Consider the following 18296-nt stretch of genomic DNA (forward strand, 5'->3'; position numbering starts at 1 on the left):
TTTCACACCCAAACAAGCCCACAATTTAACTATATTTCCTTTCATGCAATCCCATATTGTATGATTTTCATGATGAGAGGCTGATTTTGTATTTTGCATGATTTTAATAAAAGTGTAATGTTGGTGAATGGAAGCAAGGATGTTCAGGGGGTCTGTATAAGCATGAGAAAAATATGTTTCTTATGAAATATAGAATGAAAACGTACAAAACATCTGTGCTGTCATTTAAATAACAAAAGTATTGATGGGTTCGTGGGTCAACCCATGGTGCATTTAGAAGACAAGAAGAAAAAAGGTGACCCAGTTGCTAATCAGACTCATTAAAAGATCTTTAGTGGGATATAATTGTCAGCTGATTCTTTTTTGTTCACCTTTAAAGAAAAGTCCAAACAGATTCATAGTTGTGAATAACCAAAGTACATTATATTTTCTAGGTGTAAACAAGCATGAGGCCACGCTGACCTTCAGGTACAACAGAGGCAAAAAGATTTTGACCAGTGATGTCCAGATTCCAGATGTTGGTGTTGACTTTGGTACAAACTTCAGAATTACTGATGAATCCATTTCTGGGAAGAAAGCATACACCTTTGTCTTAGATATCAACAACAAGAAGATTACAGAAGTTACTCTTACTGCACAGATAAGGTAACTCAGGAAAACATTTAGAATTTAACAGCTATCTTTGAAAAGGTTTCACTGGATGTAAAAATTTGGCAAAATTTTATCTCATTTTGGAAAAATTTCTTAACTACAGAGACAGATAAACATGCCATTGAAACCCCATTTAAAAAGCTTTTAAGTATTTTATTTTTAATGCATAAAATGCATATATATAACACATTGATTAATCTTTCCTACTATATGTGTCTATATATATATATATATATAATTTTTATTACAAGTTCCTTCAGGTAGTCCTTCCATGTTTGCACACACATGACTACAAGAATGCATGTACTACTGTTGTTGCAGGTGTGATAATCTAAGGATATAAACAAGGCAAGGTTTGTTCAGAGAGGTATTATCTTTTACTGGATATGCTTGGCTCTAAAAAAGTTATTATATCTCCCCATGAAAAAATCTAATGGCACTCAGTAAGAAACAAAACCAAAAATAACTGAGAGCTTCCTGTAAAAAATTCCCACGCTTCTCGATGAGAATATTTCCGGGAACATCTACAGGGGAGCTAACAAAAATGTTCAGCCTGCCAGGGTTTCTAAAATTATCTGCTTCACAAGCCCATGGTGAAATGGGCTGATCACATTCTTTAATAAACCTCAATCTTCCATGGAATTCTGTGATCTTGATGGTGCCCCAGGGAGTCTTTGTCTTTGCTGTTCATGTAGAATTGCCTCTGATATCAGTGGGAGCTTTGGACAGATGTCAGAGACCTCAATTCCCTTTCATTTGCACTAACATAACATTAAAAGTTTGCTCGAGTCAACAAAGTTACAGAGATATAAAATAAATGTGAATAAAGAAAAAATGAAGCCCACTGGCATAATATATTTTGCCAAGTGTTTTGTTTCTATGTGATTCATGGCCACAGTCTGTATCCTGAGTAGAAAATTCAGTTTGAGTAAGCCATTTAGAATTTGGTTCAGTTACAACTTTACCAGGACAGGTACATATTTTCATCCTTTTCACTCCTATGAAATTAACACAGATTCATTACTGCGAGTATCTGCACAGTAGCATTATAATAGTCTACTACAGATTTTCCAAACTAGCAGGAGCTGAAAGTATTCATTGAATTAGAGCAATGTTTACAAGTGTGATTCAATCTATTTTTTTTATAGCACCTATTATGCCTTTGCTATAGATTTAAATGCTGAAATTGCTCCTGAAGAAATACGATTAAATATTTTTATTCACATATATTTTTTTCTTTCACAGATATGCAGGAGTGGAAGAGGCAATGTTAAGAGGCACCATTTCTTTTCCTCGCCTGGAAACTGAACTTAGAAGTGAAGCATTGGTTAATTATTCACCAAACAAAGCATATCTTCAATTCAGCTCAGCTGCAACAATTTATGGAAACTCGATTTCAAAAAGAGTTCTTCTCAGATATGGTAGGGACAAAAAACATGATCCACATACTCAGCATGTAAATTTAAGCATCTTTTTACATTAGTTCATAATATTTCTCACAATAAGAATATTACTAATTTTACCCTTTTCTTTTAAATTTGTGATTTTTAGATGCTGAGAAAGTTGAGCTGGAGTGGAATTCAGGTGCCAGTGCTGCTGTGAAAAAACTGTGTTCTGCCTTCCCAGTTGACTTCTCAGACTACTCAAGAACTCTAGAAAGGCATACCAATGAACTTCTGGATCAGAAAGTGGCTCATACTGACATGACACTGCGACATATCGTATCACAATTTATCGTGGTATGGTTTTCAACCTGCAGAAGACATTACAGCTCCAGTACATAGCCCTGGGGAATTCTTGCCTCCCCCATGAAAGCCAAAATAAGAACTACTTGTAAAATCACTCATCAGATTGAATAAGCTGTGTGTATTTCCAGCTTTAACAGAATGAGTCACTTTAGCAGATACCTAGACCCCAGTATTTGGGTAGTTCAAATAACTGTCAGATGCATTCATTGAGAAGTTCTAAAACTTTATATTAACTTTGAAAAACTTTTATCCTGATTTCAGGCAACCAACACCTGGCTGCAGAAGACATCAAAAGATGTCCCTTATGCTCAAACTCTGCAAGACAAACTAAGTGCACTGCAGGAACTGAACATTCAGAAACTTAACCTGCCTGTTATCACCATTCCTGAAGAACTTTTCCTGAAAAGGTAGGGAATAAAATTAGGATAGTGAAACAGGTAACTGAAAATAGGTATTTGTTCACATTTTAGTGTTACTTTATTTTACTTTGGTTTTATAAAACAACATGGAATTTCTGTAAATATTAGCATAAAATTGGAATCATAACAAAGAACTTCAATGTGGGAGAAATGAAATTATATGGAGGAACTGATGCACATATTTAATACAGATTTGACTTCATGTAATATGTGAATAGATCCCAGAGTGTTGTCTTATCTTATAAGATGTACTGAATAAAAATACAGCATTCAGCAGTCTTTAAGCCACAGAACTACTGAAGCCATGTTTCTCATAGCTGGCACTTCAGCCATAACCCTCATAGCTCTACATTTTGTTGTGCAGTCCCGGTGGACAGTTCTTCCCATTCCTCTACACATACTGGTTAACCTCCACCAGGAGAGCAACCTGACCTCCTCTCATGCCTGACATGCTCCGAGGGAAGTTGTACACATATGGGCTGGATGCTGGCACTAATTTGGTCCCATCTCTTCTAGCTAATAGAGTTTCACAGGACTTGTATGAATGTCATTACCCTTCTGTTAAATTTTGTAGTAATGAAATGCTGAAATGAATGCAAAGGACAGCAGAAGCCAGTGTAAGATTGGATTCCAAAAACAAATGGAGAAGAGTTTTCAATTTTGTATCTCTTAGATCTGTTTTTCCATGTATTATCTTTCATTGTGCTAATAAGATATGATGTGTTAATGATACACATCTCTATTGCTTCCATTGTGCTCAAGAGCTAAGTATAAGCAAGGAAGAAACTGTTTTTTTCTCCTAGGTTCTTATAATCTGTGCTAATAATAATAACAACAGTGTTTTCTACTGCTCTTTTATATAGCCTTTTAAATCTTCTGATGTAAAGGAGTAAATTTCAAAAGCGTTTGCTTAATTTTCATCTTAGGATGTAGCTCTTAAGTGTAAAAAATTCAAGATTTTGCAATAGAAAAGGCCAGTTAGGAAACAAGAAAATTATCTGGGCCAGCTTATTGTTCATTCAGAAATTAAGGCCAAGTTTCCTTCTGTTTTGCCTTTTCCCAATTATGCTTTTTCTGCCAATGATCTATTTTCCAGTCCTAGTTCCTGGTCACATGCTTAGATTTTTATTTCCTTTTATTCAGAATAAAAAAAATTATGAATATTTGTATGAAACTTCTGAAATGCTTATAACAAGAAAGACAGATACATTTTTAATGCTAATCATGCATTCCTATAAGAATACATCGCTTTTTGAAAAAACATAATTGCCTTTTTCCGGTACTCAGCATCCCACAAATGTGCCAGTCCCTTTGTTTATGAAATAAGAGGTAGAAACATTGAAACAGTTCCATGATACCAAAAATACTTTCAATACATTTTGATGAATGAGTGCTTGAAAGTGTTGACATTAAAGTTTGACCATTACATTTCTCTCTAAAACTAAAGTCAGGACATTGATATAAGCATGTAAGTAAGCTCAGTATCTTGGGCAGAGGAGGAAATCATGAAAATTCCTGTATATGCAATATGAACTTAGATTCTAACAGAGTTATCTTTATTTTCCAGTGAAGGCCGGGTCAGATATAACTTGAATAAAAACAGTTTTGTAATTGACATTCCACTGCCATTTGCGGGAAAATCATCTGATGAGATATGGATGCCGAAGACTGTTAAAACACCTCCTCTGGTAGTGGAGTCCATGGGAATAAGTGTGCCATCTCAAGAATACAGAATCCCATCATTTACTGTTCCAAAATCCTATCCTTTCCGTGTGCCTTTGCTGGGCAAGTTAGAGGTCTCTGCTAATGTGTACAGCAACTATTACAACTGGACAGCCGCCTACACCGTGACTAACAGCACCTCAGCGAGAGCAACCAGCGTGAAAGCTACCTATAACACAAATGCTGATTCAGTTTTTGAGCTGCTTTCCTACAGTGTGCAAGGTAAGAATGTTTACTAATACTGCAATGTTTGCAAACCTGCTTTAATTATTTTGTATCCCTTATATCAGGTACAGTACATTCATTTGCCTGCACTTATTTAAAGTCAGGTGTTGTGTGACCTCGAATCACTTTCCCTTTGATTTTAAAGATATTACATGTGTCTGTTTATTCAGACTCTGAAGGTGAAGTCAGTTTAATTCAGTAAAGGCTCTTACAGTCCATGTTTTCCTGGTTGTTCCTTACTGAAGAAAATGTCCTTCAAAACTGAAAGCATGATTCTGCAAATACTTGTGCAGATGATAAATCAACTGTTTTCAAAATCAGGTGTGCAAGTGTATAGGTATATGTATACCCAAAATTTATTTTTCAGTCTATTAATATGAGTATATATGTATATAAAATTGTCTTATTTTTTAAGGCCATATATTGCCATAATACAGTTATCTTTAAGTTAGTTCCCCTAAAATTGCAGTTTGGGTTCTCAAACAGCAAAACCTGATTTCATTTTCTTCTAAACTCCTCACCATAACTGAGGCATGATAAACACTAAAATCTAGGAATGTTAGATATGGGCTATTCTTGAGTTCATCTTCTTAATTTAAGTTTAAATTGTGACATAATTTTATGTCATTTCACATTATTATATTTAGAGTAGTCTAGTGTAGAAACTTAATTTATTTGTAATTCAAAACTTTAACTTCAAATATTAAAATAGTAGCTATATTTACTGAAATAGTCAGTACTTTCCAAAGCACTTAGGCCTTTAAAACAAAATGTCATAACAGTAATTGCAATTCAAGCAGTGGCATAGAAGTTCAGTGGCATCAGACAAGTTCCCAAAGATGAAAAGGTATAGACACACTTACCTTTTATCTCTTTTTTCCTATTTAAGGTTCTGGAGAAGCATCATATAACAGAAATGGATTCATCTGTGCATATGAAAATCACCTGAAGCACAGAGTCTTAACATCAGTTTTTAAGCTGTCTGGCAGAAAGAGTTATGAACCTATTCCACTTACAAACTACACCTTATCACTTACAGCATCAAGTACTCTGGGTCCTCAGCTTTCATTTTCCAGTGATATTGTTTCTGAAAAGATAAATAACATGAATACCAATAATGTCAAAATAGACGGGCAGCTGGAAGTGGCTTCAGTGTTTGCAAGAAGCATTTACACTTTGTCTACCACATACAATGAAAAGAGACGGGTTTTAGAAGGCAAATCAAATCTGAAGTTGGATTCTTCTCACCTTCAGGCTACCAATCAGATATCTGGCAGATACAGTGATGGTTCTTTTTCCATTACTTCAGTTTCTGATGTACAAAATGGGCTATTAAAGAACACAGCTTCACTGAAGTGTGAAAACAGTCAACTGAAAATGTCATCTGAAACCAATGGGAAGTATCAAAATACTGCAGGTGTCAATAAGCTTGAAATAATTTTGTCAAAGAAGATGGCAGCACTTCGATCTGAATACCAAGCCACTTACAAGCAAATCCAGTATTTTGCCATGTTTGCAGGTTCTCTCAATTCCCAGGACCTTGTCTTCAACACTGATATCTCCCTGACTGATCAGAAGAATCGAGCTGCACATAAGTCATCACTCAATGTCAATCGATATGGTCTAGCCAGCAGTGCAACCACCAACGTGCAGTTTAGTCCCTTGGCAATGCAGAGTGAAATTAATGCCAAACTTGACACTGCTGGAGGCTCCATGTCACTGTCCTCTTCCGGGCGCTATGGGAAAAACAATGCAAAATTCAATGTAGGTGGAAGAGTGAGCCTAACAGAAATAACACTGGGAAGTGAATATCAGAGTACAGTTCTGGGTATGGACAACAAACATATTTTAAATTTCAGAGTTAATAGAGAAGGACTCAAGTTTTCAAATAATTTGCAGGGATCATTCAAAGAGATTAAGTTGGAGTACACAAATGATTTGAATATTCCAGGCTTATCCTTAACATTTGTTTCAAAATTAGACAACAGCTTTGGCTTTGACAAGTTCCACAAACATGTTTTTAACCTTCAACTGGAACCTAGCTCACTAACAGCTAAACTGAGCAATAATCTTAAATACACTAAAATGGAAGTTTCCAACAAAGCAGAACTCCTTCTCGAGCCTCTGAAAATGAACTTGGGTGGCAATGTCAGAGGAGCCCATGAAGCAGATGAAATAAGGCACACTTACACCCTTACATGTGCTGGCCTAACTGCAGACCTGAAAACAGACACCGTGGCAAACATTCAAGGTGCAGCAGTGAGTCACAGAGTTCATCTGGATGTGGCAGGACTTTCTTCGTCAGTTACCATGAACACAAACTGTGATTCCAAACCTCTCCGTTTCAGCAATGCTGTGCGTTCCACTCTGGCCCCATTTGTCATCACAGCTGACGTACACACCAATGCTAATGGAAAGCTGGTTGCTGTGGGTGAGCACACAGGAGACTTGTACAGCAAATTGCTGTTTAAAGCAGAGCCTCTTGCTTTCACTTTCTCCCATGATTACAGAGGCTCTACCAGCCATAGCTTGAAGTCTAGAGGAAGGTACACTACCCTACTTGACAACAAAGTTCATATTCTTTTTACTCCATCAGAGCAGTCAAGCGCTTGGAAATTGAAAAGTCAGCTAAACAATAATGTATACTCACAAGTTTTCAGCGCTTACAATAATGCAGAAAAGATCGGTGTGGAACTTAATGGAAGAGCTTTAGCAGATCTCTCTGTAATGGACACATCAGTCATACTACCATTAACATCTGAAGAAGTTAATTTAATTGATGTATTGGGTCTCAGGAGCAGCATATCGGAGCCTCAAGAATTCAGCATCTCTGGCTTTGTGAAGTATGACAAAAATAAAGATATGCATGTTATTAGCCTACCCTTCCTGGAAAATTTGCCGGTTTACTTTGAAAAACTCAGAGGCACCATTCTATCCACTCTGCAGGCCATACAAAGTTATCTGAAGAACATAGACATAGAACAACACATGAAAAAATACAAGGCAACTTTGAACAAACTGCCAGAGGACATTAACGATTACATGGACAAATTAGATATCAAAGGCAAAGTTAGCAGCATGAAAAATAATTTTGTTGCTTTCACAAAGGACTACAGAATAACATCTGATGATCTCCAAATGATGCTGGAAAAAGCCCTGGACAATCTTCAAGAAATACTGTCTCAGCTGCAGATTTATCTGATAAAAGTTGAGCAGTACATCAAGGACAGTTATGAGCAGTACGACATTAAAGCACTTATTGCACAGCTTCTTGATCAAATAGTTGAAACAATGACAACTCTAGATAACAAATATCAGGTAAGAACAACTGTAATCAACATCATTGAAAAATTGCAGATTTTTTTCCAAAAATATGATCTTAACAAAATCGGAAGCAGCATTTTGGCTTGGATTAAAAATGTTGATGATGAGTATGGGATTACAGCTAAAATTCAGGAAAACCTAGAATTACTCAAGATTCAGATTCAGAATATCGATGTCAGAAGCGTTGTGGAAAATTTGAAACTACAGATTAAAGAGTTTGATGCTAAAGAATGTTTAGAAAAATTTAAGCAATCTTTGCCAATCAAAAAAATCAATGAAATTATCGAACAAATCAAAGACTTTATTCTAAATTGGATAGAGGAATATGAATTATCTGAGAAGATCAGCGCTTTCCGGGGTCATATGCACAAATTTATTATAAAATATGAAATTGATAAGCAGATATATTTTTTAATTGACAGAATGATAGAACTGCTTAAAACATACAGAATAAAAGAAACAGTCCAGAAACTGACCATCTACCTGCAAAATGTTGATATGAAGTCATGCTTTGATAAAGTTGTTGCTTTTGTTGATGATGCTGTCAAGAAAGTGCAAACCTTTGATTATGAAAAGATGATAAAGCAAGTCAACAAGTTCCTTGATGTGGTTGTTAAAAAGCTCAAGGCTTTTGATTATGACCAATTTGTAGACGACACAAATAACAAAATTCGAGAAGTGACTCAAAAAATAAATGAGGAACTCAGAAATCTAGAACTTCCACAGAAAGCTGAAGCACTGAAACAGTATATAAGAGACTTTAGATCTGTGATTTCAAAATACATGGAACAACTAAAGAGCACGAAGCTTGCTGCAGTAATTAACTGGCTCAGGGAGCTCATAGACTCAACAACATTTGCTAATCTCAAAGCCAAGGTAAATGAATATCTGGAAGACCTGCGAGAGAGGATTTCTGAAATGGATATCTCTCAGGAACTCCAGTGGTGTCTTCAGAAGATAAGCCAATTCTACAATTCAGTTGTCGTATACATCTCTGACCAATGGAACACAGCTTCCAAAAAAATCACTGCATTGGCTGAAGAGTATGATCTAAAAAATTGGGCTGAAAATGTAAAACAGTTTGTTGAAACTGGATTTAAAGTTCCTGAAATCAGGACAGTTATAGTCACTATACCTGCCTTTGAGGTTAGTCTCCGAAGTCTTCGGGAAGCAACATTTCAAACACCAGAATTCATTGTCCCACTGACTGATCTCCGTATCCCCTCCTATGAAATCAATATTAAGAGACTAAAAGACATGAAAATCCCAATGAAATTTACTACCCCAGAATTTAAAATTCTAAATACCTTTCAAATTCCTTCCTTCACAATTGACTTGATTGAAGTTAAGCTTCTGATTGTGAGAACAATAGACAAATTCATGTCTGCAGAATTTCAGTTCCCATCTATCGATGTCTATTTGAAAGATCTGAAGATGAGAGATATGCCTTTTTCTGACATTTCTTTCCCAGAAATACACATGCCTCAGTTTCAAATACCAGAATTATTGATTCCAAAGCTAAATCTAAATCAGCTCCGGATTCCTAACATGAAGATACCAGAGTTCCAGCTCCCACGTATTCCACATACTGTGACTGTCCCTACATTTGGCAAGTTGTCTGGTGCTTTCAGAGTCACCTCTCCATTCTTCACACTGTCTACACAAGCTGAGCTTCGTAATACCACAACATCTGCAAACAGTCCAGAATTTGTTACCTCCATTTCAGCTCAAACAACATCCAAATTAGACTTCCTAGTTTTTAGTATTATTGCAGATTCACGTCTCCTGGCTCCTGACATGAAGCAGCTGAACCTTAAAAATGCCATGAAAGTCAACCATAGGTTCCTTAAAGTTGATCACACCAATGAAGTTGTATTTTTAGGGACCTCGGTAGAAGGAGAAGCTGAAACTAGAGCAAACTTAAATACAAAGAAAAATTCAGTAGAACTACAGAATAATTTCATGGTCAAGCTGCAAAGAAAAATTTGGATGCAGAGTGGAATGGCATATTCTCACAGACTGAATATTCCACAAGCTGATTTCTCCAGCCAGGCTGATCTGATCAATAACATGACAACAGAGGTAGAAGCAGGATACATATCATTTACCTCTGCTGGTAAAGGAAACTGGAAATGGGCTTCACCTAATTTCTCTGATGAAGGCACTCATGATTCACTTGCCACTTTCAAGATTGAAGGCCCCAGTATTACATTTTCTGCCAACAACAGAATAAATGATAAGTATCTGAAAGTCAACCAAGCTATGAAATATGAATGTCATTCCTTAATGTCTGCAGTGCTTCAGATTCAGTCTGAAATTGAGTCTCAGCGTGTGGGACGTAGCCTTCTCAATGTGCAAGGCACAGGAGAGCTTCTAGAAATGAAAGTAGAATTAACAGGCTCTCACAATGCTCGGCTCCATGGACGGATTACTGGAAATGTAAATAATGATCTTTCCTTCATTGCAAACCTTTCTGAAATTCATCTTGCAGCAAACAATGATGGAAATGTGAAAATCAGCTTCCCAATGAAACTAACTGGCAAAATTGACTTCCTGAATAACTATGGCTTTACCCTCAGTCCTTCTGTACATCAGGTCAACTGGCAAGCTACTGGCAGATTCAATCAGTACAGGTATTCCCATAATATATCTGCTGGCAGCAATGATGACAGAATTGAAGCTCATATTGAAATGAATGGAGATGCCAACCTGGACTTCCTAAACATTCCTCTAAGCATTCCTCAGATTCAGATTCCCTACACTGGAATCAGAACTCCTCAGCTGAAAGATTATTCACTGTGGGAACAAGTAGGCCTGAAGGAATTATTGAAGACAACAAGACAATCCTTTGATTTAAATTTTAATGCTCAGTATGAGAAAAACAAAGACATGCATGCAATCCCACTTCCTTTAGCAAAAGTGTATGAAGTACTTAATAAGAACATCCTTTTATTCAACAAGCATTTTGAGAAAGGGAGAAATGCAGCTTTAGATTTTCTTACAAAGTCATATAATGAAGCCAAAACAAAACTGGACAAATACAAAATACAAACATCACTGAACAAAATACCACGGACCCTCACGATTCCAGGATACACCATTCCAGTTGTGAATATTGAAGTTTCTCCTTTCACTGCCGAGATGCCAGCCTTTGGTCTCACGCTTCCAAAAGAAGTAAGCACAAGAGGATTTACAGTCCCAATAATTGGCTTTTCAGTTCCATCTTACACATTAGTCGTACCTTCTTTTGAGCTTCCAGTCCTTCATATCCCCCAGGATCTACGCACTCTAAAGCTTCCTAGATTCAGAATCAACAGCTCAGCAAACAACATCTTAGTTCCTGCCATGGGCAACATTACTTATGATTTCTCATTTAAATCCAGTGTAATCACTTTAACTGCAAATGCTGGGCTTTTCAATCAGACAGATATTGTTGGACATCTTAGTGTCTCATCCTCTTCTGTCATTGAGGCTCTGCAATTTAAGCTGGATGGTTCAACAAGTTTTACAAGAAAAAGGGGATTGAAGCTGGCCACAGCATTGTCCCTGAGTAATAACAAATATCTAGGAGGAAACCATGATAGCACTATTACTCTCTTAAAGAGGATCATGGAAGCTTCTGTGGAAACAAATATAGAATTTGACACACCAGTTTTAAAAATGAATTTCAGCCAAGAACTTTCTGGAAATACAAAATCTAAACCCACTCTTTCCTCAGGGGTAAAATTAATATATGATTTTAATGCTCCCAAATATGGTACCAGTGCTAAGGGAGAAATTGCTCACAAATTTGCTTTAGAGACCCTTACATATTACATATCAGTAGAATCTTCTACAACTGGGGATATTGATGGAGTATTTTACACTGGAAATGCATTTTCTGGGAGTGTAGACCATGAGGCAAATGCCTATTTAAATGCTAATGGAGCTCGGTCATCCCTCAGATTCGAGGCCCACTCTAAAGCAGATGGACTCTGGATCATTGAAATCAAAGAATTACTTGCAGTTGAAGCATCTGCCCGTCGTATTTATGCAGTCTGGGAGCACAATGGGAAGAATTATGCACGATGTACATCTCATTTCACAACAACGGGGACTCAGAGATGCAAAGCAACTTTAGAGCTGGCTCCTTGGGATGTATCAGCAGATCTTCAGATTCAAGCCATTCAGCCAAATCCCTACCTGGGCATGGCATCAGTTAATGAAGCTGTTGTAGTGAAAATCAGTCCTGCAAACCAGAAAGCTGGCTGGAAGGGTGAAGGCCAAATTCACTCACTATCTCTCAGTCATGATATGCAGTTATCAAATGAAAACTCAGAGGCAAAATTTGTTATTTCTGGATCTTTGGAAGGATACATGGAATTCCTCAAAGTTATCAAGTGTCCCATTTCTGAGAAGAGCTTGTGGGATATTTTGAAGCTGGATGTCACTACCAGTGCTGACAGGAAACAGTACATTAATGGCTCGGCATCCCTCGTGTACACCAAGAGTGAGGATGGTTACTTTTTCCCCATACCTGTGAATAAGCTGACCGATGGCTTCACTGTCACTGTTCCTGGGTTGCACCTAAAGGCTCCAAGCCCTGTCCTCAGCACTCCAGAGTTCAGCCTTCCTTTCACCACTCTCCAGGTCCCAGCATACACCATTGACTTGCGCAACATAAAAATTCCACAGACACTAAGCTCAATGCCATTTGATGTCCATTTACCCACACTGCCAAAACTAAGATTCCCCAAAGTGGATGTAGGAGCAAATTATATTACATTAGAAGAATATAAAATGCCATTTTTTGAGGTGACAATACCTGAATACCAAATAGCTATGTCTCAATTCACTTTACCAAAGAATGTTTCATTTGGCAGTTTCTCTGTAGATCTAGACGAAGTAGCTAATAAAATTGCAGATTTTGAAATGCCTACAATTACCATTCCTGAACAGAAAATTGAGATCCCCCCTCTGAAAATATTGTTGCCTGCTGGAATTTACATCCCATCATTTGGTGCCTTGACTGGATCTTTCAAAGTTGTTTCCCCTTTGTACAATGTCACCTGGAGAGCAGACTTGACAAATAAGAAGGACTCTTTTGAACATTCCATTGACTCTACCTGCAGCTCAACATTGCAATTCCTGGAATACGACCTGAATGGTAAGACATTAAAATTCTATATGCCATGATTTTGAGGGAAATAATTATTGTAGGTTGGGATTTTCCAGATATTTTTTCCCCAGGGCTTTGCATATGAAGGTGTTTCTGTCTATTAGCATTGATGTAAAATGATACTTCTTTTATCAGCAGTGGCATTTTTCCATAAATTACTGTCAGAGTCCCAGTCTGCCACCCTGAAGACTAATGACTATATATATATATATATATGTGTGTGTTACATCCATGTTGAGATATAATGTGAGTTTTAAAATTCTCCAGTCAAACAAATGTTTTCATGTTGTTTTATTTGGGACATTATGGGCATTCAGTTTCTTGAAGCATAATTTGACATATCAGTGCAATACCCCACAACTGGCCATCTAACATACAACTGTATATGTCTTTTGCATTTTTTGTTGGTAATACACACATTTGAAATCTTTTTCACAGTTGTTTCAAACTATGAATATAAAGAAGGTGTGTTTGTTATGAAGATAACTGGCAGCTTTTCACATCGTGACCTGAGTGCAAACTACCAGGAGAATCTAACTATTTCAGGAGTTTGGTAAAGATTTGCTCTAATAACATAATTTATAATACACATAATTGCAAATGATGTGTTGTTGCTTTGATCTCTGATGTCACAGCATGCTTTGCAGTATGTATATCTACCTTGCCTTTATTGACTGTGCCCTTTTCCCCCTCAAGGTAACTTCAAAGCTGTTCCCTCAGGGTTTCTAGAAAAGCTTTTCTCACCAGCCCCACGTCAGAAAACCATAAACACAGTATTTTATAATCAGAGCAGTTCTAGATCTAACCATCAATGTAGTTAGGTTTCTTCCCAGTGGTTCCCTCTGTCACCACAAGCCAGTACAGAGTAATTTTTATTCCCAAGTGCTCACACCAGGGATTAGACTTGGCTCTCTTACTGCCTGTCTCGATCTGTATGTGTTGTGTTGATATATCCAAGGGACAGAATCAGTGAAGGCAAGTACAAATGTAGATAAACAATTATACCTATACTTGTGTTGGTGAAAAAATTGCAGTCAGTTTGTAGAAATCTGTAGAAAGCTGACCATGGTACAGCAAGAGGTTTTGTTTACCTGCCCTAATTTAATGAAAATTCACGTCAAAGCTCAATATAGTTTTATCTAAAATGGGAAAATTGGAGTGACATGAAGTTTTGAATGTGTCTTTTCATCATAAAGGTATTGTTTACTTACACATATCTATATCTATCTATATCTATCTATATCTATATCTATATCTATCTATATCTATATCTATATCTATATCTATATCTATATCTATATCTATATCTATATCTATATCTATATCTATATCTATATCTATATCTATATCTATATCTATATCTATATCTATATCTATATCTATATCTATCTATATCTATATCTATGTCTATATCTATGTCTATATCTATGTCTATATCTATATCTATGTGAAATTATAGGTGGTACTAGGTTCAGACATACAGCATTGGGCTTGTGCTTTCTGCATTGCTTCATAGCTGTGTATTTACTGTGGTTGCAGGGAAGCAGAGGACAGTTTATCACTAGACATCATCAGCCCAACTTTCACAGATGTTCATGTGCGTTACCAAGAGAATGAAAGGAAATCATTCGGCTCAGTATCCTCACCCTCAGCTGGGACCCTTGCTTATCTCGTGGAAGTGGCCGATGAAACTCTCCTTGCCAGAGTTTACTACCAAACTCAGGTAAGCTTGATATTAGCAGTGAAAAGCAAAAATGTTTTATGTGGTCAGAGAAAAAGTTCCCTTTTAAATTTTGTGTGTGTTTTTATGTTGAGCTATAAATTAGCCAACAAATAAAAACTATATTATAATTAAAGGTTTTATTTCCTACACTGGCCTTTCCAGTACTAAAAATAATATCTATGTAAAGAGGTGTTTTCAACTCCTTCACATAGGTTTTTTTTTTTTCCATCTCTTATGGTCAAGAAGGCACACCCACTGAAAGGGAAGAATGTACAAAGTCAGTTTTAGATAAACTACCCATCAGGTTTATTAGATAGCCATCAGGCTACTTCGAATTACTGCATAAGTGACCATTATAAGAATAAGGTGACTAGAATAGGTCAGACTGTCTGTGAAGTGCCTTTTTTAATCCATTCATATGTTACAATACATGCTCTTATTATTGGCATACTACAATAATTTCTGAATTAAAATCTTACCTTACAAAATTATACTAATTTAAGGATCAGAAGCAGCTCATAATTCACTATTTATTATTATAAAAATGGAAAAAATATACATGTAAATATATTCTCATTTGAGGATTTATTAAGTACTCTGAGTAACTGTCTGAATTATCTCATTTATTTAAATGATTACAAAATTAAATCCTCTAATAAAAAAAATAAAAATATGCTTTTTGAATTCACTTTAATTGATTTTGGGAATGAGTAGAAGGCTCATTTTCCCAAATAATTCACCTGCCTTATGAGATATGATAGGCATTTAATACAAAGGAAAAATCTTATTTGGAGTCAGATATTAAAGGCCAGACTAAGTTGTGTTCTAGTCTTGCACTTTGAAGAAGCTTGAAGTAGCTTGGTACGAGATAATTTCTTCCAAGATAATATTTCAAGATGAGAGAAAACAGACAGCAAACAGACAGTGGACAAAAAATTGGAGAGTGCTTATCTTAATAAATTTTAAAATTAAAGATGCAATAATGAGAATGTTAAAATATGCTCATAACTAATATTGGAGTTTTCTTACCCCATTTTGTATTTTCAGTCTGCTCCCCAGAACGACATTGATATACTAAAAGGTGAGATATCCCTCAAAGAACCTGACCAGATTCAGATGAAATTCAACTGGAACGAGGATGCTGCCAAAGACTTGTTGTTGGGTCTGAAAGAAAGAGTGCCTAAAATGACAAATGCAGTCTATAGGTATGTTAATCGGTACCATAAGGAGCATATGGGACTGGAAATTAGTGCTGCCACCTTAAAGATGAAGAATATAATGCAGAATAATGCTGAAAAAGCATACACTTTTGCTGCAAATCAAATAGATGAAATAGATGCTCAGCTTCGCACAGCTGCCAATGAGGCCTCTGACAAATATCAGGAGCTGAAGTTCAAAGCTAAACGGCTTTATCGAAGAGCAGCAGATCAGGCTGAACTGTTTGACTATCAAAGAATAAAAGCAGAACTTTTAAATGTTTTAATTGACATAATAGAAGAGTACCACCAGAAAATAAAACACGTAATTGACTCAGCCACTGAATTCCTGAAAACTACAAAATTTCAGGTCCCTGGGTTGTCTGAAAAGTACAGTGGTGCAGAAATATACCTCATGACTACAGAGAAGGTAGCAAAAACTGCTGATGTATGCCTTTCAAAACTTCAGGAGTACTTTGATGCCTTGATCGCAGCTATCAATGAGCTGGAAGTCAGACTTCCTGCTTCTGGAACAATTCTTAGAGGCCGTAATGTACTTGATCAAATTAAAGGAATGCTGAAAGATTTGCAGAACAAAATCAGGCAGATATTTGCTACTCTTCAGGAAGCTGACTTTGCAGGAAGGCTGAAGCAACTGAAACAAGCAGTGCAACAAGTTTTTCAGAAGATGGAAGAAATGGTTAGAAGCTTGCAATCCAAAACTTTTGAAGACATCAAAGTCGAAACACAACAGCTCTACAAAGATGTAATGGCTTCAGACTTTGCCCAGAAGCTGAGATCCTTGACAAAAGATGTTAAAAAATACATTTCTCAGTTCAAAGACTTTAGCCAGAAGACATTCCAGGACCTTTCAAAAAAGCTGCACCAGTTGCTCCTCTACATAAAGTCATTGCGGGAGGAATATTTTGATTCAATTAGACTTGGATTGTCAGTGACATACTATGAGGTGGAAGACAAAGTATTGGGATGGCTGAAGAATATCATAGATCTTCTCACAGATTGGCACAACCAGTATGTTGGAGATCTTGCTGGCATTGCTACACGCCTGACAGACCAAGTAAGAGAATTGGTGGAAATCTACAGTGAGGAATATTATGGCCTTATAACTGATATTGAAGGAAAAGGAAAACAGAAGATCATGGAACTCTCATCTGCTGCTCAGGAAAAAATCCGATATTGGTCTGCAGCTGCTAAGAGGAAAATCAATGAATATAACAAGCAACTTAAAGAAAAACTCCGTGAGATCTATGGGCAGCTTAGTCAGTCCCAAGAAAAGCTAATCAGTGAAGCCAAAAGGTTAATTGATCTAACTATAGAAAATTACTCTGCTTTCCTGCAGTATCTCTCAGAGCTTCTTCGCTGGCTTGAGCAAATAACAGCTGAGAGCATAAAGCCATATGTAGCTGTTCGTCAAGGAGAGCTTAGTATACAGGTGCCCATGTGACAGGCAATCCATTTACCAAATACCCCAAAAAAGCAGACAGGCACTCTGGAATAAAGTGGAAATGACACACATACTGATTCAGCAAGGTATTGAGAAAGGCTCCAAGAAATGCAACACTTCACTAATGAACAACTTGATACTGAACAAGTGAGTCCTCAGGAGATTATGGAAAATATTCAGCAGCTCATGAACACCTGAATGGGCATGTAGAAGTAACAAGTTTCTACCAAAATGTATTTAAATATAACAGCAATCAGTATACTGGAGCTTCAGGTATATATGTTTGAATCTGAATTTGTAAATGAAAACTTGATAATCTACGCTAGGTTATTTTAATAAGCTTAATAAATGAGTTCTTTATTACATTTTTGTGTCATTCATTGCAACTATTTTTACTTGAAGCATAAGGCTTAATCCAACCATTTTCAAGGTCAATGGAAAGTTAGTCTTTCCTGTAATTTCACAATATGTTGGACCAAGTTAATAATGTGCAATGCATATTGTAAATAGTCTCAAAAGCTATGGAATACATAGAATAAACAGGTTTTAAGGTAAAGGTCACATTCATAAGCCAGTTGAAGGAAGACTTGGAAACACATCTAATTCCCAGACTCCTGATACCTTAATAGATAAGTAAGGAAAAGAGCATGTATAAAAAAATGAAT

General features: G+C 36.6%; 1 protein-coding gene across 1 annotated transcript in view; it reads left to right on the forward strand.

Moving 5' to 3' along the window:
• APOB (apolipoprotein B) overlaps positions 1–17996 on the forward strand; it is a 35055-nt gene extending 17059 nt beyond the window's left edge. The window contains 11 exon segments of the mRNA XM_021525334.4: positions 435–645; positions 1897–2072; positions 2203–2390; positions 2661–2806; positions 4386–4762; positions 5655–13235; positions 13686–13800; positions 14787–14970; positions 16018–17628; positions 17630–17729; positions 17732–17996. Of these exon segments, the coding sequence (XP_021381009.3) occupies positions 435–645; positions 1897–2072; positions 2203–2390; positions 2661–2806; positions 4386–4762; positions 5655–13235; positions 13686–13800; positions 14787–14970; positions 16018–17628; positions 17630–17729; positions 17732–17829 (10787 nt within the window). The 3' untranslated portion in view covers positions 17830–17996.
• The last annotated feature ends 300 nt before the right edge of the window (positions 17997–18296 follow it).

Source organism: Lonchura striata, chromosome 3 (genome assembly GCF_050655825.1).
Source record: "Lonchura striata isolate lonStrDom1 chromosome 3, ASM5065582v1, whole genome shotgun sequence".
Classification (NCBI taxonomy): domain Eukaryota; kingdom Metazoa; phylum Chordata; class Aves; order Passeriformes; family Estrildidae; genus Lonchura; species Lonchura striata.